This window comes from Ipomoea triloba, chromosome 11 (assembly GCF_003576645.1).
Source record: "Ipomoea triloba cultivar NCNSP0323 chromosome 11, ASM357664v1".
In the NCBI taxonomy this organism is placed as follows: Eukaryota; Viridiplantae; Streptophyta; class Magnoliopsida; order Solanales; family Convolvulaceae; genus Ipomoea; species Ipomoea triloba.
In genome coordinates this window covers 5117212-5140364 of record NC_044926.1, presented here as the reverse complement: position 1 = coordinate 5140364, position 23153 = coordinate 5117212, and the positions used below count along the sequence as shown (strand labels likewise).

The window sequence follows — 23153 nt, the reverse complement described above, 5'->3', positions numbered from 1 at the left end:
TCTCTTCAATATGTTTGGTTGTAATTTTAATTTGACATTTGTGTGTTTGAACATTAATTTTGTATGAATTGATTTTATGAACTATAAACATTTTGTTTTACTTTATATATTTTCAAATAATATATGTTCTTACTTATATTTTATTAAAATATATTGATTTTCTTATTTTATATTTTAATATATATACAAACCTATTTAAATTTAAAACTATTTAAATTTTATGAAGATGTCCTTTTTAATATATATATTTTTTTACATTTATCAGCTTATAAAAAAAAAAAACTAATTTTACTAAACACTTCTTAGAAAGAACTCCCCACGCAAAGGCGGATTTCTATTACGCCTTCCTATCGAACTCACCTCTTGAAACAGGATACCCCTTTTGGATAGTAAATTCTAAGCATAACAACTCTTTAGATTTCAGTTTCTGGCTTTATAGCTTTTCAGCTTCCAAGTATCTTTTTTTGAGCTAGGTTTGTGAAACATAACCGTGGGTGCAAGTAGACAGTTGGGTAGAGTAGTGCAACACACTCACATCACCCATTCATCCACTCCCAGATTGTGTTGGATAAGCTAAGCTCCAATTCAAACCCAAAGAATTGCAGTTGCCATGTCCACAGACTCTTCTTTATTATCTACCCTCACTTCACTTACCCATCTTCAATTCCATGGCTCTATCCATTGCTTCCACTGCACTTCCAAACATTCCCCTCATCAGGTCATTCCTAAATCCTAACCACACAATAATCCAGACGGACTCTCTAATTAAACTCCATCTCATCTATTTCTTGCTGTATATTAGGTCCTATGATGTTTTCTTCTTCTGTTGTTTTTTCAGACATAATAAGCAAAATTGGGTTCCTGGGCAGGCAAAGGCAAAAACATGCATGTTGTTGTCATCATCAAGAACATTATGGCGTTTGAATGCTGGTAAAGAGGTTTCAAGTGTTTGTGAACCTCTTCCTCCTGATAGACCTCTTTGGTTCCCTGGTAGTTCTCCTCCTCAATGGCTTGATGGCAGGTAGTCTCATATTATATATATTCATGGAATCAATTTCTTCATTTTTTTGCTTTGATAGATCAACATTACTTAATTTTCTGGGTTAATTTCTTCATTGCAGTCTTCCTGGAGATTTTGGTTTCGACCCACTTGGATTAGGTATATATGTACAGTAGTATATAGTTGTAGTTGTGTTTGGTACATTATGGACCTCATATCTTAATGCTACTTGCACTTATCTAAGCTCACTTCTTTTCATCAATTCACTATAACTGACTTATACATAAAAGTAAATCTTTCTATAAAAAGTGAGGATGCGCATTGTTCTGGTGTTATGTAAAATTGTAGAAATACCTAAATTTTATGATAGGTAAAAATGCAACTAAAGAAATTCTGTAGTTTTGCATTGTGCATTTTTAGAGTTATCACATATTCTGTGTGCACAGTGTAAAGCTCATCTTATGATCTTAGCCAGCAAATGATCATAATGAAGTTAGGCAAACTAAATTGTCCCTAGCATACCAGCTCAAATCAAGAATGACAATAGACGGCTTCTACTGATAATCAAATTTAGAACTTTATAATTATCCAACCAATTGCCCAACCTAATTGATTGAAATTGTCCCCTTTTGAATTGCACCTTTATATGTCACAAGATCCATACCACAAAGGCTTGTCTCACCTAAAATAGTCCCACCATGAATGTAAAAGCCCCACAACAAGCAATGTGCCTCCCATTTTAGTGATGAATTTTTTGTTACATTGAGAATTGAATTGAATTGGTGCAGGGTCTGATCCAGAGCTGCTGAAATGGTTTGCGCAAGCGGAGCTGATGCACGGCCGATGGGCAATGCTAGCGGTGGCCGGAATACTCATCCCGGAATGGCTGGAAGGCCTGGGATTCATCCAAAACTACTCATGGTACGACGCCGGCGCCAGAGAGTATTTCGCAGACCCCACCACTCTTTTCGTGGTGCAAATGGCGTTGATGGGGTGGGCGGAGGGGCGGCGATGGGCGGATATAATCAACCCAGGCTGCGTCGACGTGGAGCCCACGCTGCCGCACAAGAAGAAGCCGAAGCGGGACGTTGGCTACCCTGGCGGGCTGTGGTTTGACCCGTTTATGTGGGGGAGAGGCTCGCCGGAGCCGGTGATGGTGCTCAGAACCAAGGAGATCAAGAATGGCAGGCTGGCTATGTTGGCATTTGTGGGGTTCTGTTTCCAGGCTATTTATACTAAACAGGGGCCTATTGAGAACCTCATGTACCACCTTGCTGATCCAGGCCACAACAATATTTTCTCTGTATGTCATCTAATCTAATCCCTCTATGTATCATTGATTCTTAAGCTGTGTATTGATGGTTTTGTTTGCATGTTTTTTGCAGGCTTTCACCTCACACTGATGTTTTCATGTTTTGAGGGGTATGAGAAGTACAGAAAGATGAGACAGACAGAGAGATAAACTGAAAGAAATATAGATATTCTTGTCTTTTCACTGCATTAATTTCTTTCATTTTTTACAATGACTGGGACTAAAAGGACAACAGAAGAGAAGATTTCTCACTCAAATCTTTTGTTTCTTCATTCCTGTTTATACAGATTAATTACTATTGTTCTCACACCCTTATTTTCATCAAAGCCCTACACTGGTGCATAGGTGTTTCTTACAAGTACATTTCCACTACACTATACAATCCCAAATTGTAATGAATGTTGACAATACTCACCTTGTATGTAATGTCCATGTATAACAACACAATATACAAAAAACATCATGGCATGGCAGGGCCGCATCGCACTCTTCTTATCCATCTTCTGCAGAACAGCAGATCTCACAGCAGGTACAGCAACCTAAGCATGCCAATGAACTCAGCAATTGTGTCAGCACAATGGCACACTGGTCATTCACCTTGGAACATGCCTGGATACAGCACATGCAGCAGCACTTCTGGCACATCTTCCCGCAACAGTTGGATGCTGCCTTCGCGAAAACGTCAGCTGCTACGGGAGTTGCCCCAATAATTCCTGCAGGAGTGTTTGCAGCTGTGGCAGTGAGGTTGCCGAAACCGAAGCCAAGATTCTGGAGTATTATTCTCTTTTCTGATTTAGGATCTTCCGTTTTCTGTTTATCTGTACCCTGATATGGTTTGCGTTTGGTTGTAAGTGGCATGGTTCGAATACAATCCAATTGTAGCTAAAAAAGAGTAAGTAAACTAATCCAAAGAACAAAAGATGAGTACGATGACCTAAGATTTCTCGGAAAATTATGTCAGATTGAACATGGAAAATGTGGAATGCGAATTTATGAAGTGAAAATGAAATCTCTTTTGAATACTACTGACTCTATTACAATGCAATATCTATTCATAATTACTTTCTCAACCTATTGAAGCACAAAGAGTCAATATCGCCTCCACTGAGGCTCGAACCCACAACCTCCCATATAAGAGCATCCTTACAATGGAGTTTATTCACGGTTTTTTAGGAGTTTTTGTAAGTGTGATTAGGAAAGAGAAAATGGGAAAGCATGAAAAAAAAAAAACAAAACAAAACAAAACTGATTTAAAAATAAAAAAATCAGAGGCACGCCTGACGCGCCCAGCGGGTGCATGCAGTGCTGGGCGCCTGCTATGCGCAAAACGTGCACAGCAAAGAGCAAAAAAAAATTCCTCTACTGTTCCAAAAACTTGGTTTTGCAGATGATCTTTTTCATTTTCTCTCACCTCCACCTCACATGGCACTATTCCAAAAACCAACAATTATCCATTGGTGTAGATGCTCTAAGTGAAAATGAAATCTCAATTTATGACAAATGGCAAAAGTTATCAACATACAGCTTTGAACATAGATTGGACCTGTCCTTTATTTATTGACATTGATAAATATACCTTCTTTTTCTTAATTGGCTCTGGAGTTCCCTTTGTTTTCTCAGTCCCTACCAGTGCCATGTGTGTATACTCAGAAACAATAGAATTTTGTACACTCATTTTTGCTATCTGCAGATAAGAGAAATGTCACAGTAAGATATGTCAGTTGGTAATTAACAATAATGATCCAAATTCTACTGAGATCTAATGGCCGAGTAACTTGATGGCAGTCATGCTATGAGATGTTTCACTAAATGAGGTAGAGAACTAGAATGACCTTCTCCTCAAGCTCCTTGTCCTCAGTAAACCATGCCTGTGCTGTGAGCATCATGATTTGCTGGTGTGCTAATACCTGTGAAACAATACATAAGCAATTTATTACGAGTGGAATAATTTTTCAGAAACAAACGTGACATGCCAATAGCAATACATCTGAGCAATGAGTATATAAAGTTATCAAGCTAAATAGTGTCTTGAATCTGCAAATTTGCTAACAATCGCTCAAATTTCTCATAATGCCTTTCTGTAAATGGCCAATTTGAAGCAAACTAGCTACCTGTTTCTCTTAATACTATTCCTTTTGGATTATACAGTAATGGTGTATGTGTGTGAGGTGTATTGCATGGGCTATTATGGCACACCTATTTCTTGAGTGCCACAGAATTCTTAGGGTGCATAAATATTGTTGGTAATGCCATTTAGTGTTCTGGAGGATTTGAGCCTACTAGGTGCTTGCCTTTCCTGAAATGATATTTTTCTCCAGTTCATGTCCCAATGAGACGCCAGGAAAAATAAAATAAAGGATCTTGACCTTACCTTATCAAGGGGTATGCCCTCTGCCTCTTGTACCTTCAGGTCGAGAGATAAATTGCCCATGTCTACAAGGGAACCTGTGACCGTAAGGTTATCAGGAAACGCTCCGCGGTATCTGCCTGAGAGAATCAGTGGGCTTTCTGATGAAAGATCTGGAAGTTGAGATGGATATACCTGTCATCAAAATTTTTAAAGATTCTTTATTATATAAATTATGCACATTTGGGTAGAAGCACCATACTCCCCTCCTATACATCTTCTAGAATAATTAGGTTAAACAATTGATTGAAATTCTAAAAACAAAACATTCTTAAAGGAATGCCCTTTAACTGACTCATCAGAATATTATGCATTGGCAAACTTCATAGTAACCTAGAGTTTAATGTTGTCATTTCTACATTCTGCTTCACAAGTTTCAGCACTATAGATCAATATGCATGTATGCTGACCTCAAAGTCCTCAAGATCAAGACTTCCAAAGTTAATTGCAATATTTGCAAGAAAGATGGATGATGCTTTGGCAAACAGTCCTTCCACTCGAGCCTCAAGTGTTTCTGAACACGCACAAAAATGAATAGCTAAGATAAATCAAATACTCCGTATCATAATACAAGTTCACTGGCACAACTTATTTATATGAGAAACAAATGCAGGCAACCTATCTTAACAACAAACAACAGAGAGATCAGAAGTATACTTGTTGCCAACAACCCAATTCAGGACAGATTTTTTTTTTTGAAAACAATTCAGGACAGATTTTATTTCCAATGTTCCAAGTCCAGTTAATACATTACCAGCAAGGTATCATTTAAAATCCCACTGCCCATTCCTGTCATCAGATATTGCACTTCAAGTATGAATCTCTTCTAATGTATACTGCAGACCTAGAAAACTTACCTACATCATAAGCATCTTCATAAAAGCCACGACTCAACATTGCAAGCATGCGGAGAAAATAATGGTTACAGAACCGTCCTGAAAATTTCCAAGCTTGATCAGTCAATTACCATAGAGGAACTATAAGAGCACTTCAGTTAGAAAGTTTACAGCCAAGTGACCAAACAAGGCAAAACACAATTTTTTTCTCACAGAATAGAACAGCCTTAGGACTTGGGAAGGATTGCTCCTATTTCTACATTACATACCAACGCCCAAAGTATACACCCGTGGGCAAATAGTCCTGTCTTTTGTTAGATAACTTTTCATGACATCACAGATGTGTCTTTCATCTTCAACAGCTCCATCAGTGATGAGGAAAATAATTGGAATCGTTTTGCTCATGTCAGACAACATTTCAATGGCCTGACCAAGTAAAAGAATTGTGTTAAACATGAAAATCACAATCATTAATGAATAAAAGGACATATTTTCAACCCCTGAGAAGACAAGGCAGATTTTCAGTTGGTAGACTATTATTAAAACACATTCCACTATCAACTCCAACAGTGGTGGACAAAAAAAAGGTTGAGAGTTGAGACCTAAAAGAGTCAGGCAGTCAGCAGTTGTATATATGTATGAATATGTAAGTATCTGAATACTGAAAGGTAGTGTGTTATCAATAAATGCATTGGCAAAATAAACTGGTGGAATTTCATGAAACTAATTGAGAAAAGGATATAACCTGATTTAGCGGATTCAAAATGTTTGTGTCACCACCAGCAATAAAATTTGTGCTTATCCACTCCATTGCATTTTGAATAGATTCCTTTGTTGCCAGCACAAGAGATGATGAAAATAGGAAAGTTTCACCACTAAATGCTATGATATTAAATGAGTCTTGAGGGTCAAGCTTTAAAAGTACTGAAAAGAGTGCGGCTTTTGTATCCTCAAGAGGTTTTCCTCTCATGCTGCCACTAATATCAACAACAAATACCACTTCCTTTCTGAATACCTATCAAACAAACAATGTAAATGTAAGTGCAGGAACAACTTCTCCTTGTTGTCCCTCAACCTCAAACAGAGAGTAAGTCCAGAATAGTCTAATAGACTAATACGGAGTAAAACATTATCCACTAGCCAATACAGCCACTGGGAAAGCCAAACAGTGATCAGTTATGCCCAATAAAATATTTAGCATTCATAAGTAAACATAGAAATAAAAGAACGACCTTTCTGCTCTGCTCATTTTGTGGAAAAAGATAGCAGCAGAACATCTCTCTTTGGTCTATGTCAAGTGCTCCAGGAGATTGCAAAAGCACACCGCCATAGGTTTGGCCTGTTGAAATCTGAATACATGAAGATAACCAAGGATGCGAATGAAAGTTCATTAGAATGCAACACGAGAAATAATATACCAAAATTTAAAATTATCAAATTAGTAGTCAACATGGAAACAATAGACTTTTCTATTGGAAATCATATCAGTAACCACAGTAGTTTTATAGGAATTTAGAAATGGCCTTACAGCATAAGCAAAGACAAAATCATTACTGGACCAGTTGAGAACGTCTGCTTCATACAAGAAGGCCAGCTTCCCACTTGGGCGTCGTAGTTCCTAAAAAACCACAACATATCTGTGACTACAATCATAATTAATTATTGAATCAGGAAATGTTTAAAATTTAACACAAGCACCACCTTCATAGGATGACTAGCTGTCTTACACAAAACTTCTGCTCCAGGGCACGAGTTTACATTCACACTTATCTTTTCCTTTTTTGAAATTTTCTTTCCAGCAGGAGTCACATATTCTGGGAAATTGAAAGGGATGTTCAGGGTGAATTGCCCATCATGGTATAGTAACTTCTGAGACCATCTAATAGTGACTGACAGATTTGTTCCCCCATCAATCTGAAGATTAAGTCTAATGTATTTATTAAAAAAAAAAAAAAAGATAATTATCACAGACAAACTTTAGGGAATAAGTATGTTATGGTAGCCGAACTCCTACCTGTGGAATTTTGAGGGTAAAAATACTGGGCTTCAAATAGTTTCCATCATCAACCTTTACAGCCTTCCCTGTTTCTTTTTGATCCTCAAAGGCAATGATTTCAGTAGAATAAAGTTCCCTTGGTACTTCAACCTCAACACCTAGAATTGAACCCTGTTAGCCAAATAATTTATCACTTGAGAACAAACAATTAGTGGTGTTTCACAAAAGTGAAACAAGGGAAGCATAATAAAGTGCCCATTATCTAATACAGAAAAACACGAACATTATTATATATACAGCTAGTGATCATGAGGTGGTAACTATCAGGTAGCAGGCAACAGGGGGGAAGGTCATCAAACTATCCTTATCCTTATTTGTATAAAACATAAAACCCGACCCCCTAAATATCTAGCAGGAAAGTACAGCCAACAGGACTCTCTATGCACATATCACCTTGTTAGGGTGCTTGATTTTCCATTACAGATTCTCAAGGTGACCATAACTGAGAAGATAAAGACATGTAACTTTTGCATTATGAAACAATCTTCAATTAAGTTTGTCACACCAAGAAGTTATATAAGCATGTCCCTTGTTAGCATGAAAGGCGAAATTAACCTCATGTGCAACCATTCTATAATATATGAAAGTAGAATATTTCAACATTCTATATATAGAAGGGGAAAGGAAGGCGTATAAACAAATACTATTTTGATCCCAACAAGTTAATCCCTAAAGTAAACTTTCTTTCCATTTCCTTAATATCACAGACGTTATTCCTCAATTTATTCCGACTAAAGCAATCAATAATTCAATATAATAAATTTATTCCTCAAAACAGTTTTAACAGACAAACAATAATAGAAATTAAATTAAACGTAATAATAATGTAAGTGAAGCTAAAGTAAATAAAAATAAAAAAAGTTAGGTTATATAAGCACCTGTTCGCCCATCGGAATAGCGATACAGCAATCGCAGCTCCGGCTCCCCATGACGCAATGCACGCGCCAGGAGCCGGTGAGGGTTACGAAGGCGGTGTCGAGATAGCAGTCAGCCTGGAGGGAGACGCGGTTCATCTGGAGGGGGATGAGGGCGGGAGGATCGCACCTGCCGTGCACGTGAGGCTGGTAGCTGGGGATATCGGGGTTATCGACGATGGCAGGGTTGTCGATGACGGCGTAGAGCATAGGAGCGGAGGGAAGATAGGAGCTGGCCGCCTTCTCCATGGGGGTTATCGGCTTCGGCGGCGCCACGGCGCGGTCCTTGCCGAAGTAAATCCGCTTCGACAGCCGGAGGCCATCCTCCACTGCATTCGCGAACTCCTCCGCCATGAGTAGGCTGGCAGGCTGGCAGGCAGGTGGTTAGCACAGAGGAGGAAAGCGTAGAGGAGAGGGGTAAAATGGTAAGGAATGTTTAGAAGGTTCGGCTATGGAGGAATTCGGACGGTGACCGACGTTCCAGGGATGAAGAAGAATAAGAATGGATGATTTCTCGGAGAAAGCGACGGACGTTATACACGTCGTGATTGCTTGGTTCCTTTGCTTCTTTCTTCAAACTCTTCGTTACGCACAACCTCTTTCTTTCTTTCCATTAATATACTTTTATTATTCTTATATTTTATTTCTCCCTAGTATCTTTAGCATATTGAGTTTTTTTTATATATATAATAATATATCAAATGCCAAAAACGTGGCACCCGATGTCCTGATTAACACTCTCACATGGATGATGGGAGTGAGTTTGAGCCACATTGTTACAGAGTCTATCAAGTATAAATATGTTGTTCACTTATTTGGTATCAGAGTCATATTATGTTAGGATTCTAGTAAGAAAGAGAAATATTTTTCTTAATGATAAATATTTATTAATTTTAAATAAACTCTAAATTGAATTTTTTTTAGTTATATAATTCTCTCATTCTTTTATTGGTTGAATTTCTATAATAAGAAAGGACAAAAGCTCATTATATATGCTTGGATTGCCTATTATGTTCAAATTGAGTTGATGTAACATACTAACATTTTTTTAAGTAATAATTTATAATATAATCTAACTGGTAGATGAAGCCTCTACTACATTTGGATGAAGCATAAGGTTGTCCAATTTAAACGAATACGATGATAACGCCATCTTTAATTTCTCTGGCAAATTAAATTCATTTTGTTTATTTTATAAATTAATAAGTACATACGGAGTAATAATTTTTAAAGTTAAAATTACAAAAAAATAATCCTATGTGTACTCTAATTTTTTATCTTATTTTTTACTCCAATGTTTAAGTTGGATGCTTTGTTGTATCCAGGGAACAAAAAAGTCTTAATTTTTATTCATGTATTTTGTTTACCAAACAAAGCATTATACATGATGAAAATTTTACTCCTTTAAAATGATGTATAATTTTTCAATTACAAATACCGAATACTAAAAAAAGGTCCACATCAGCTTTCAATTCTCAAATGGAAGTACATGTCACCATGATATTAAAAAAAACTATACACTAGTGTCCAAATCAACAATAAATCCAATCATCATTCTTAGAGTGTCAATCTTTTATATATATATACACACACACACACACACACACACACACTTCTCAAGTAAAAAAATGGTGATACGTGTTCATTTTATAAATATTGTAAAATTGAAAGTTTATAATAATTATAAAATTGATCCCGTATTTCTTTTTTATTAAAATCATCAAGCATTAATGAACTCTGATAGTATAATTTGCGTGATATGATACATGTTATTTTAACAAGAGGTCATACCTTTAAACTCATGAAGTGTTTTGTCACCCTTTGAAATCTTATCCTACATGAACAAGCATGATTAGTCTCGATCCATGTCTAAAAAAACTTGTGGTTTGATAAAATCAACTACGGAGTATAAAACATTGGTTAAAATTTATTGTTTGAAAGCAAGGGAAATATTTTCTTTATAAAAAAAAAAAATTGTGAAAACCTATGAGAACAATTGGTTAAAAAATAGTATGAAATCGGAAAATAGCTGGTGATTAGTTGTGACACGTAAGCTGCCGACAAGGTCCAAGCCGGCGGCATAAAAGCCTGCAACTCCAAATGGCCTTAAGAATTGAATTATTAGTGTACAAATTTAATAGGAGTTAATACATATTTAGTTCTAGTTTTAAGTTATTAATAAATAGTATAGTCACATTTTGTTATCGTATTCAAATAATGATCTCTAATCATTACTGATCATTTAACGGTCATTAAATGTGTCAAAAGAGTACGTGAGTAAATAATAATGACTGTACTTAAAAGTCACAAGTTCAATTATTACTAACACAATTATCGTATATAAAGTTCTTTGCAAACTATTACATAAAAATTTGGTAAAACCATTATGGAGTGTTTGTTAAGAACTAAATTCAAAAAATAAATAAAGTTAAGAACTAAACATGATAATAATTAGTGCACTTGATTTTTTTTTAAATAAAGAATTCACTTTTTAGATTCTCATTTTTTTGGGTGAGAACTGTTCGGTAAAAACCGGGAAAAAAAAATGCTACCACACTCTACGAGAAATGACACCAAAGGCGTCAGCTGCAAGGAGCGTATCTAAACTATCAGGTGGCGACTCCAAAATGATAGTCTCTCATTCCTCAACCTGTCCAATGTTAGCAAGATTATCTGCACACTTATTCCTCTCTCTCAAGGTACACTGGAAAATGATTCCTAAATTATCGTGTGGCAATTGCAAACTCATAGGTTCAAGTTTTGTGAATGATATGTCATGTTAAAGAGTTTTAAGTTAAACTTTTCTTTAGTAAGAGTTAAACTCTGCAAATGCAACGTAACATATGCTAAATTCATATTAATTTCATAGAAAAACCGTTGCAAATTAAAGAAAAGAAATTTTGAAGAAATGAAAACAAAGAAGATCTACTACACTAGAATCTATATTAAATCTATACCACCATGATCACATCATTTTTCTTCTTAATCATTCAATTTTTAATACATGAACAATATGTGGATGATATTAAAGATGTGAACCCAACAACAAAAAGCACAAGATAAATTATGTATTATTGCAAAACCATGTTCCCTATGTCCCATCATATCATTCCTCAACACTAACTCCCTGTTCAACCCATTACTCTACACTTCAATGAAGAATGAACAAACAAAAGTGTAATAATTGGTAGCCAATTTTTGCAATACTACTTTTTAAAGAGGTTTCGAGATCAATTTTTCATGTTGGTAAAAATAAGAGAAATATACCCCTGAGAAGTCCTTGTGTTACATCCCAATCTAATGTTAAAAGGAGTGGCTGAGTAGATAAATATTGATTTTCTTACAAGAAAGTCACAAATTTAATTCTTATCAACACCTTCTAGATCAAGTCCATCACACAAGATCTTCTTAGTGCGATTTACCTCTCCTATTCCACATGATATAACACAAGATCACAAATTCACAACCAGATAGTGATTGCAAGTTTCCATCGTCATCCAACAAATAAACTTTAAAAAAAAAAAAAAAAAAAAAAAAGTCATGGTGATATAATACCCTTAGGATGCAAACAAAGGAATGCATATTTATGTTAACCACAACACACATCTGAACTCTTCCTCCCATACACAAAATTCACAACAGGAGGTAAAATTGAATTGCAGAGTCTACACAAAGAGGCTAAAAGACAAGAACTTATACCACCAAAAACAAAGAATATCAAGAAAACAATAATAACACTACTAACAACCACTGGCTACTACCTGAATCCTGATGTTAGAAAGGTCTGATCTTTTACAAGCTATACATCCCAGCCATCCTTCCGGCTGCCAAACTCCGATTTCCGGTTCGCTATGCTCCCGTAAATCTCCGAGAACTTCTCGAGGCATTTGCTCCTGATGTTGTAGTGCGCTTGCGTGTTGCTGCTGATTGCAACGCCCGAGAACTTCGACATGTCGATCGCCCACGCGGGTTTCACGTATTCGACCGTGTTAGAAGAAGCGCTCGCGTTTGCGTATAGGTAGTTCAGTAGCACGTCCTCGCAGTTAAAGAACTTGTCCACGATTTCCCTCCCGCCTGCAGCTTCCTCGCTCGAGTACCTCTCGAAAGCCCTTTGAGCGTCGATGAACGCTGCCCCTGTCAGTATCATGTTGTATCCGTTGTGCTTGCGGGCATGTCTCTCGGCCCTGTACTGCAACGGGCTCCCGTTAGCGAGGCGAGGGTAGTACCCGACGATCCTATCCGGATGCTCACGCCATATGAAAAACCCTCGTTCAATGTCATCACAAGTCATCATTATGTCATCGTCAAGTTCAAGGACAGCTCGGGTCTTTATCAACGGATCCAGTTTGAATCGGTTGTTTAACGAGTTCTTTTCCTCCACTCGTATCCTCACTGGCACTGCAGAATCGAATTCACTCAACTGCGGAGGTTTTCCTTTGTTCCACACCACTACAATTTCACGCACAGAAGAACATCTCGAGTAATGCTTGATGTACATTTTCAGGTTCCACATACGGGCATCGTAGGTCATTGTCAATAACGTGAATTGAGAATAGTGACCGTTCAAAACATAGGGTTCTTGAGCACCGCTACCTCCATAGATGTAATTGACACCAGCACACGTTAAAAAAGCTGCCATTAAAAACGTAACAGCAAGAATTGAAGTCCCGGCACAAGTGTTTGGCTTTATATTAGCACGGAGAAATGAGCTCAGACGGTTCAACTGGCAGCAAAACAATCTGAATTTCAAAGAGAACGAGTTCGATTTCTCCCAAGACGAAAAAGCATCGCTTTTCTTCCCTAGATTGTGGGAGCGCCAACTTAAGGGCACAGTAAAACTCAGAGCCCCAAGTAAAAGCCCCAACAACATTACCAGCGCTGCAACACCGAAAACAGAAGCAGTGCCGAGAACAAACCGATGCATTGCATCTCCCGAATGCACACGGTCTCCGTCCAAGACAGCAATCCACTCTCCCGAGCTCAGTTGTTGCACATCAACGTGATGGTTGCGGGCACCATTCCAGGCATTTTGCCCCTTAATAGACTCTTTGACGCCCAACGAAACTTCAACCTCTTTGAAATAATGTGTTGTGAGATTTTCTACTCTGAAGGTGCGTATCCGCCGCCCATATGTCTCACCACAGTCTTGACCAACACGATAAATATTTCCATCATAGACAAATGGTCTGCCTCCATTTCGAGCTCCTTTGCTCGCATCTGTGTTGTAAATAGGATTCTTCTTGTGCGGCCTCCAAGGACCAAGCGGGGATGTAGCATACCAGATCTCTAATTGCCCGTTACTCTGGGTTCCAATGCCGCTGTGATCAGAACCAAACAGCCAGTACTTCCCGTCATGTGGAATTATAAACGGGTCTATAATGGGCTTTTTCAATACGACCTTCTCTAGCACCCACTTTGTCGGAAAATCTACAGCTCGGTACAGACGGAGATCCCCCTTTTCACTTCCCTCAGGCAACATATATATCTGCAGAAATTACGTTTCTAAAAGTATGAGATCAATAAGAGAGAGAGAGAATGAGTAGAAATGCATGTTATTATCGTATTATTTCCTGAAAGACGCAACAAATGATCTCAGCACCGATTTTTTTTTTCAAACGAAGGATAGTAAATCTCGACAAATTATACCATAGACTAGGGTCCACATTGCATTGTGTGCCTGTAAATAAATTGAAGGCACATAATATGTTAACTACAGTCTACAACATATTATGTGCTTGCAGAGTTGCAGTTAATATATTATATGTCTGTAGTTAACGTATTATATGACTTCAATTTATTTACAGAGTACACATAATTTATTAACTGAAGGCACATAATATTTTAATTGCAGACACATAATCAAAATGTCAATTTGGACCAGGGTCCACCTGGCATTCCTCGGTATAACAATTGGTAAATCTCCTCGTTAGCATTTTGTTTTGGGAGTAATGGACCCTAATAATTTGGGCTGCTAGAACCCTAATGAGAAAGAATGGATTTTTCTTGTAAATCCTACCTAGTGGACTTCTTCACACTGTAGTTGGTATCCAATATTTGCTTTGCTTCCCTTCCCCACCCCATGATTTTTTCTTAAAATTTTCTCATTCTTACATGCTGCATGGGACAAAATCAAAACCCGCATAAATATCTATGAACATCATGTTAACAAGAGGCACGGGTTTACGAATTGAAATCTTACATTCCCATCATAGTCAAAGACATATGGATACGAGAGATGCCAAGATTCATCCAAGGCAACGCCCAATTGCTCCCACGTTACTCCTTTATCCATACTTTTAGCAACTCCAATATCCCCTTGCTTTGTGATTGGATTCTTTGTTTCAAAGAACAGGTAAAGATCGTCTCCCTGAAATCACACGAAAATAACCTTCTTAAATGTTCAAAATTGAAATAACGACCAAAAGAGATACAGAGGATAAAAAGTATAATTATGTGTGTTCATGATGTTCTTTTGTTACTAGCAGGTGATTTTCGGAGAGATATAAGGAAAGGGAAAATCCAGAGTAAAAGCATAAGGTATTAAGACTCCTGAATTCCATTTCATGAAATAGAACATTCAACAAAATGTAAAGACAACCATTATCCATACTGAATAAAAGAGTAGTGAATAACATTCCCAAAAACCGCAGTTAAATTGTCACTGTAATCCATAAAAAATGTTAAATATTGAAGTCATTGTAATCCATTTGTTAAATTCTATCTGGTGGCACGAGTTGTGATGAATAGCCTCTTCTAGGTTTCTCCTCCACTCTCAATGGCACATCCTTTTTCTGAAGCTTTTTAGCCCCTTTGGGTGAAAGTTAGATACAAATATGTAGTATCTAAAAGGTCGAATGATTGATTATTACCCCACAACCCCACAGAGTAATGCTTCCACATGTGAATGTGCACCGAAGAGAATCTCGGGTAAAAATATTTTCCTCATCTTGTAGTTCTGTACCATGCTATTTTAAGTAAAACTTTAGGCTGTTTAGGTCGGTTCATCTACATCCCTAGTAAGTTTAAAGTCAGTTTAAGTCCCGAGACATTTTTTCTCATCAGAAGTCCAAGTTCATCCTATGCTCTTTATTCACACCTCAAATTTCTAACAATAATGCAGAATGACTTTTACTATAGCAAAGAACTTTCTAGCAACCCATGCTAGTTCACTAGAAACATCAAATCCATGTTTACCAAATCCTCACAAAAAATTATCATAGCAAAAGGTTCTATTTCCAGCTACTACAGGACTTCAAATCTTATTTCCAGATTAAGCAATTATCTCTCAGCAACTTGATATGACGTAGACGGATACCAACCATCTGCTTATTTAAATAATGGCAATAACAAGTCATAGATTATAAATCAATTTTTCCAAATGGCGATCAAGCAGCTCATTTTAACTTGACAAATCCCACAATGTCACATCAAATGACTACAAACGAATACTACAATACAGGATTAAAGCCTAATCTCATCCATACATGTACAGCCACCCATCAATCCACTAGCCAAATCTACATGACTCATCCTGGTTGTGCATAATTAAAACCGTAAACCACACATTGATCCTAAAGATCACAATACTTATCCAAAACGAAGCAAAAGAACAAGAAAGTTTTACCTTAACATAAAGAAAGGGGTCAGCAACAAAATTACTGGGAATTCCAGCCTGAGAAGCCGAAGCACAAGTTACAACTGGATTGGCCACAGGCCATGCTGCACTCTTGTCCCTCTGCAAATTCATCTGCAATCCATTCCAAGATGTAGAACTCAAAAACATATATAAAAACTAAAAGCCCTTGAAACATCAAAATAAAATAAAATAAAGTAATAATAGAGGATAAACTAGCATCCATTCATTATTATCTTCAGCTTCAGTCCAAAACCAAGATTTACCCAGTTCAAAATCCCCCAGAAGAAACTCAAATCCCAGACCTATAATCTTGCTAAAAACCCAATCTTTAAGCATTCCAAAAGCTGAACTTAAAAAATATCTATAAATTTGAAAACCCTGCACTTGAAATTTATAAAAATAAGAACTTTATCCTTGAAATTAGTATAAATAGAAGTAGAAGAAGAAGCTCACATCATCAATTGGTTTAAGGGAGAAAGGAGAGTCGCCATAGAAAACACCAATTGACCACGACCCCTCATTGTCTTCGCAACAGCCCAAAGTGGGCAGACCCGCATGGACATTAGGCGTGAACATGAGGCGAGCATAGAGGGCAGCTATAGAGCCCAACAACAGAAATGAGACAAGGAAGAAAGTGAAAGCCGAGGAGACACCACAGAGATCTCCACTGTTGCTCTTGCCGCCGTTGCCGGAACTGTTTCTCCAGCACCACCAGCCGCCGGCGCCGGAGATCGCAACTGGGTTTGAACCCATCGGTGAAGAAAGAGAGGAAAGAGGGTGTCGCCTTAGAGAGATCTATCGCGGCGGTGCAACGGTGGGTTTGCGGTTCCAGAAACGGCGATTAATTTCAGCATTATAGAGTTAAATGCGTGTCAATCTATGTATGATCTGTGTAGTTCGCTCTAATGTAAAATTGTGCTCAGAAATTGGGAATAGTGGGAGAGAAAAGAGGAGAGTGGAAGAAGAGGAGTCCGGCGGTGGGGTTTGGAATTGGGGGGCGGTTTGCGTCGGACATACAATGGTTTTGCCGTTTGTTGTTTAATAATGATTTCAGAGACAACAACGTTGAAATGTTGAATTGTACAACCTGTTACGCAACTCACGCTGTCTATCGGCTTACACACAATTATATACTGTATAATTTTGCGTCAAAAAGAAACAACTCAACTGATTAATCAATTTAAAATAAGACATGAGGACGAATGAAACCCTACCAATGACAAAAAATTCGACCAAACCTAAGGGAAGTATGCATTTGGCTAGCTTCCACCATGTTGTGGGCACTCGAACAAGAACGATTGACCACTTCTACCAATCCATCAATCTCCGTGACAGGAATGACGACCCATCATACGACTTTAACTAAATCAGTACAATCAAATTTTAATTGAAATTCAATAAATAATTTTAATGTCAAACTAAGAAATTAAGGTGTAATAATTTTTGTGGTATTGTTATACTTGTCATGCATGCTATTCATTAGACAATTTGACTTTTTTTTTTTTTTTTTTTTACTGTCTTTAAACATTTTCTAATAATTTTAAAATTTTTGCATTTTGCATTCAATAATACCTTTTGATTTAGTTTTTAAATATATTAAATTTATATACTAATAAAATTAAATATTACTTAAAAAATTATAAATAACTTTAGTTAATCCTGGTTAACTAAATTCAACACATATTGGTTTTCAAAAAAAAAAATTCAACACATATTTAACTAAATTCAACACAGTGAGCAATGAGTGTGTGTATGTAATAATAACTATTCATGTGAAAATTGTGAATAAATTTATGTCATGTATCATAAAATAAAATAATAATAGGTCTTTAGGACAATAGCCAAATAGGCATAAGAATCAAGAAACATGAAAACTAATTACCAATATGGATAGGATAATGCGAGGAGTGACGATCGCTTGATGATTCTCCAAACGGATTATTCTGTACAATTCATCACAGATATGAAAATTCCAAAGCTACACAGTTAGACTGGTGCCAGACCTTCTTGGACCGACAATAATTCAATAAATCACCTATTGCCTTCACTGCTTTATGCCTCCCTACCCATAAAGCCCCTGGAATTTTAGTTTATGTATGTATCAATTCGAACTAAATTGGTAATAGAAATACAAAATTTCAAGATTAATTTCATGTAAGAATTACTTATTGGTATTTTGAATTTGATTTGGTTCGATATGTATAGCATATATGTTTACCTTAATGTAATCTTTTGCTGACTAAGGTTACAATACAAATTTCACCTATGTGTAATTTTGAGTAGTGATTGCAGACATTTTCATTGATGGGGTTATAGGGTACGGACCAAAAAATTTTGTGTGGGTTGTTATGCCGTGGACCCAGGTCCACCTTGCAAGGTGGACCTGGATCTACATTCACATACACTATTCTCTACATTCACAATTTGTAAACTCCACATTTACATATTACAGGATTATATGTTTAGTAACTATACTCTACATTCACAATTTGTAAACTCCACATTCACACATTCAAAACTCTATATTCACATGTCCTATACTCCACATTCACAACTTGAGAACTCCACATTCACACATTACAGGGCTACAAGTTGCTAGAACTTTTTAACTCTATTACAGATTCACACATGCATAACTCTACATTCACGATTTCTATACTCCATATTCACAATTTGAAACCTCCACATTCACACATTTTTGGGCAACTCTACATTCACACAATCATAAATCTACATTCACGATTTCTATACTTTACATTCACACTTTGAAACCTCTACATTCACACATTTTTGGACAACTCTATATTCAATAATATGTTTACTAATTAAATAAAAAAAAAGACAAAAACGACGTAGTTTTAGACCCAGGTCCACCTTGCTTTGCCATTTTGTGTTGGGGCTAAGCCCAATAGTAAGAAGGATGGTGCACGCCAGGAGGATGATCCGTGCGTGCCATGAGAGGCTGGCAACCAGAGCACCACCCGTCGCCGGGTATCACGGCGCCCCAGGCACGCCAGCCGCGCCCCACGTGGATGGCGTGGCATGGTTGCTTTTCGTGCCATATTCTTCGGGGTTTGACGGCATGTTCAGGATATCGTGGAGAGGAGGCGTGGGACGCGTGTCTGTTGGGAGTTGGCACCATCTTGATACAATACACGTGTAGGGTGCCAGTGAATCGTCAACAATATAAAAGTGGAGGTCTGGTCCAAGTAGATCATCACTCAGATCATGATTCACTCAATAGCTCAGTGGTCAGGTCTTCTTCCCCTGGTTGGTGTGCTTGGGTTCAAGTCATTATGGTAGCATGGTTGGATATTCTTTATTATTTATTTATTAATCCCTAAATTTCTTATTTATTGTATTTATTTACTAGCCCCCTATTATTTATTTATTTATTATTTTGACCGCTATTTCTTGGACCGGTACATTTGGACTTTGTACATATTCTACTGTTGGGCCTCACGAGTCACGTCCCAATCAATAATATTACCATTCTCTATTCCGTTCTATATTATGATATCCGGTTTATGGTGAACCCGATCACAATAAAACCATCACCCGTAAATTAAGGGTAATAATACTATACATACCTAACTCTCAAGATTATCATAATTATTAATGTTATTTGTTAGTCCTTATGGTTATTTAATTTTCCAATCAGAATCACAAGATAGAGTTTTCCCAATATACATTATGGAGTAGTGACTATGATTGTCTTTTATCATCCAAAACAAATGAATCAATAGCTTAAAAAAAAAAAAAGAAGAAAAGAATAGTTGAGAATGTGAAATGTATTTTTTATATTTAAATATCACAAGTTCAATTCGTATACACATTTTTTGGGAATATCGACACTAAACAGTGGCAAGGTGTCCTTATCCAATATGCACAATAAGTTGGTCATGAATTTTTCACAGTTTAGTGAATACAACTTAATAATGAGATAAAGGTCATAGTTAGTAACATAGTAGCTTATCAGTCAATTTTAAATTGTTTGACCATTATTAAATATTTGACTTGATTAAACAACCTATATGAGTGTTTGATTAATTAGCTTTTTGTAATAACTTATTGTTTCAAAATGTTAAAATTTAAAAAGCTATTCAAAGTAGCTTTTTGAGAAAGTCATTTGGTATGTAATCAACTTATGACCAAACATCTGTATACAATTAGTTAATGCTATCAACTAGTCAAACATACTAACTCAATCAACGAACAACTATTTACCAAATAGATTCAAAACATATTAAATGGTATAGGCCCCGTTTGGTAAATGGTTGTTGGCTGATTGGGTTGGCTGTTAGCTGATAGCTGTTTGGTATAATTTGTTTCTCAAAAAGCTAATTGAAAATGCTACTTTAAGTAGCCTTTTGAATTTTAGCATTTTGGAGTTAAAAAAAGCTTATTAACCAAACAATTAATAGTGATCAAATAAGCCAAAATTGGCTGATAGGCTAATTAATTACCAAACAAGGCCATAATATTTGTTGCACATAACATTATCTTAATTTTAACCAACCTAAACCTTATACCAGGCTATTATATATTTTAAAAAAAAAAAAGAAGTGGCATGATGTTACTTTTTCTTCCTTATTTATGTCTTTACGTAGTAGTAATATATGAGTGATTTAATTTGTATTTGATTAATAAATAATTCATTTTTAACGTATGAGTGAGTCAATCAACTCACACGTAAATCAATCAATAAATCTAAAAATTTTTATTATCCCATCTAATTGCCTATAACTCAAATTTAAACTAATCAAAGTTACACAATAATCAAGTACCTAAAAAGTCACAAATTCGATTTTTAATAACATCATCTCAGTCAAATTCATTACACATGATCTTCAACTCTATATAATGTAGTTTACTTCTACTGTGTGATTCGTTGACTATTATATATGATTGGGATAGGAGACACTGGAATTATTCCAGTGGACCAGAGACAGACTAAAAACTTTATAAACCTTTACTAAAGGCATACTCCACAGACTAAAAACTTTATAAACCTTTACTAAAGGCATACTCCCCTCCTGCGGGACTTTATAAACCTTTACTAAAGGCATACTCCCCTCCTGCGGGAGCATACCCCCCCCCTACTTGGTATCAGAGCTTTTACGATTTCTGAGACACAAAATGGAATATACTTATTTTGATACCTTTATTGTCATGAAAAGACAATATAAAGAAGTCATAAGACAACTTAAGATATACAGACCTCTTGTTGAAGAAAATCCAAACTTTAACAAGAAAAACCTTTATGATAGACACTGTTATTATGCTTACAAACATTTACTTAAAGAAAAAACTTATTTTGAAAAACTGTTTGCAAAAATAACTCATTAATATGGATACTCCTAGGTATTCTGGAAACACTTTTCTTGTAAATATCAAGCATGCCAAGGCAAGCCTTGATTATTTATATAGACAACTTAGAAATTTTGAACTTGAGATACAAGACCCAATTGCTTTTAGACAACACCCTTACCAAAAAGCTTTGGTAAGATCTATAAGAGCTACTAGAAGCCTTATAACTGAATTTACAGATTGATAAGACTTTCTTATGAACTTTTTCGAAAGAAAATCAAACTTGAAACTTTACCACAAATATTTTACTTCTCAAATGAAACAACACAAACAAGTTCTGAAAAACTTTGACTCTATTCCAAACAAGGAGTTAGATCCTTATTATACACAAACTTTACTTTATTATACTGAGACAAAAGAAACTGTGAAAGAAATTGAAGATCTTCTTTCAAAAATAATATGCTAAAATGATTTACGCAGAAATGATAGCTACTTTGCAGTTAGAAAACTTAAACTATTTTGAGTTAATAGAAACAATAAAATTTCGTATTAACCATCATAGAGCCCAAACTTTAATATACAGAGAAATAACTACTGATATACCACATGATGACTATTACTATGCTTGTTTACATGAATATAACTTTCACAACTGGATGTACAAAATTTCAGTAAATCTTATGTCAACTCTTATCTGTTAACATGAACTTAAAAGAACTAAAAGCTGAACTACAACTAGAACACTTAAATTTAAGCTATTTGGAAGCAATCAAAGAACTTAAATCACAGCTGTATCACCATAGAAACTTTGCAAAAATATACAACTTTATCATAAAAGATTATGATGATTACACAGATGACTTTTATGAAGAACACTTCTTAGAATTCCACTACCATTCTTATATGGTAAAAAGGATAGAAAAAATATTTTCTATTATCACTTGTTAATGGAAGACTTAAACAACAAAATCCAATACTTAAAAACTTCTTTTGATAAAATAGAAGAAAGAATAAAAAACTTAACTTTACAAGTAAACACTATGATAGAAAAAATAGACTTAATACTTAAAGGAAAACAACCACAACAAACTCCAAAAGAGTTTGATAACTTAAACAAAACAATAGACCAACTTTCCCAGAAGTTTTCACAAATTAAAGTGTCAACAGAAACTAGGCAACTTACAAAAAAGAAACAAACAAACTTCTTAGTATATAATCTTAAAGATTATAAAGAAGAACTAAATAAGAAATGAGACCCTTTACTGGAACATCAAGAACTATTTCTGAAGAACCGAGTTCTTCCAGAACCACAACTTTAGACCAAACTACTAGTTCCACATGGGTAGGAAGACTTTTTAGACCTAATCAGAGTAGAAATACTCAGATTATAGAACAAATTGTTAATATTGACAGAGATACTGAGGTAATGTCAAATGACTTCATCAATACTTTGAGACCTTCTACTTTGTACAGAACTGGATTCATGCAGAATGACTCTAGTTTAATCAAAACTCATAGATCAGAAATGCTCGAAATTCCAGACGGAAGAGCAGAAACTTTTAGCTTAATGACTGAAGAGAGTATTAAGCAACTTAAACTTAAAAAGATGAATTACGTTCATCTTGGAATGATAACTGTTGTGATCAAAGGATTGATCAGAAAAGAGTACGGAGCTAAAGTAC

At 36.0% G+C, this 23153-nt stretch overlaps 3 protein-coding genes across 3 annotated transcripts; 1 reads left to right on the top strand and 2 right to left on the bottom strand.

Moving 5' to 3' along the window:
- Positions 1-558: 558 nt before the first annotated feature.
- On the top strand, positions 559-2569 carry LOC115996543 (photosystem I chlorophyll a/b-binding protein 6, chloroplastic). Its single transcript, XM_031235814.1, has 5 exons — positions 559-718; positions 839-1021; positions 1122-1159; positions 1789-2303; positions 2386-2569. The coding sequence occupies exons 1-5, from the start codon at positions 669-671 to the stop codon at positions 2401-2403; spliced, it is 804 nt and encodes a 267-aa protein (XP_031091674.1). The 5' UTR covers positions 559-668; the 3' UTR covers positions 2404-2569.
- LOC115996541 (inter-alpha-trypsin inhibitor heavy chain H4-like) lies at positions 2540-9123 on the bottom strand. The gene is made up of 13 exons (XM_031235813.1): positions 8490-9123; positions 7570-7722; positions 7257-7469; positions 7084-7173; positions 6788-6904; positions 6301-6570; positions 5825-5981; positions 5577-5654; positions 5130-5233; positions 4684-4854; positions 4145-4219; positions 3889-3996; positions 2540-3137 (listed from the first exon to the last, which is right to left on the bottom strand). Exons 1-13 carry the CDS (start codon positions 8877-8879, stop codon positions 2805-2807), a joined length of 2259 nt encoding a protein of 752 aa, XP_031091673.1. The 5' UTR covers positions 8880-9123; the 3' UTR covers positions 2540-2804.
- A 2940-nt stretch (positions 9124-12063) lies between these two features.
- On the bottom strand, positions 12064-17248 carry LOC115996720 (glucosamine inositolphosphorylceramide transferase 1-like). Its single transcript, XM_031236095.1, has 4 exons — positions 16615-17248; positions 16150-16272; positions 14725-14892; positions 12064-14010 (listed from the first exon to the last, which is right to left on the bottom strand). The coding sequence occupies exons 1-4, from the start codon at positions 16912-16914 to the stop codon at positions 12325-12327; spliced, it is 2277 nt and encodes a 758-aa protein (XP_031091955.1). The 5' UTR covers positions 16915-17248; the 3' UTR covers positions 12064-12324.
- Positions 17249-23153: the final 5905 nt, after the last annotated feature.

Coding starts and splice junctions, on each gene's coding strand:
- LOC115996720 (XM_031236095.1), bottom strand. CDS start 16,914: ATGGGTTCAAACCCAGTTGCGATCTCCGGCGCCGGCGGCTGGTGGTGC. Junction 14,893..16,149: donor ACCCCTTTCTTTATGTTAAG/GTAAAACTTTCT, acceptor GTGTGATTTCAG/GGAGACGATCTTTACCTGTT. Junction 14,011..14,724: donor TCTTTGACTATGATGGGAAT/GTAAGATTTCAA, acceptor TAATTTCTGCAG/ATATATATGTTGCCTGAGGG.
- LOC115996541 (XM_031235813.1), bottom strand. CDS start 8,879: ATGGCGGAGGAGTTCGCGAATGCAGTGGAGGATGGCCTCCGGCTGTCG. Junction 7,174..7,256: donor CAGCTAGTCATCCTATGAAG/GTGGTGCTTGTG, acceptor GTGGTTTTTTAG/GAACTACGACGCCCAAGTGG. Junction 5,234..5,576: donor TGAAGATGCTTATGATGTAG/GTAAGTTTTCTA, acceptor GTGCGTGTTCAG/AAACACTTGAGGCTCGAGTG.
- LOC115996543 (XM_031235814.1), top strand. CDS start 669: ATGGCTCTATCCATTGCTTCCACTGCACTTCCAAACATTCCCCTCATC. Junction 1,022..1,121: donor CCTCAATGGCTTGATGGCAG/GTAGTCTCATAT, acceptor TCTTCATTGCAG/TCTTCCTGGAGATTTTGGTT. Junction 1,160..1,788: donor TTTCGACCCACTTGGATTAG/GTATATATGTAC, acceptor GAATTGGTGCAG/GGTCTGATCCAGAGCTGCTG.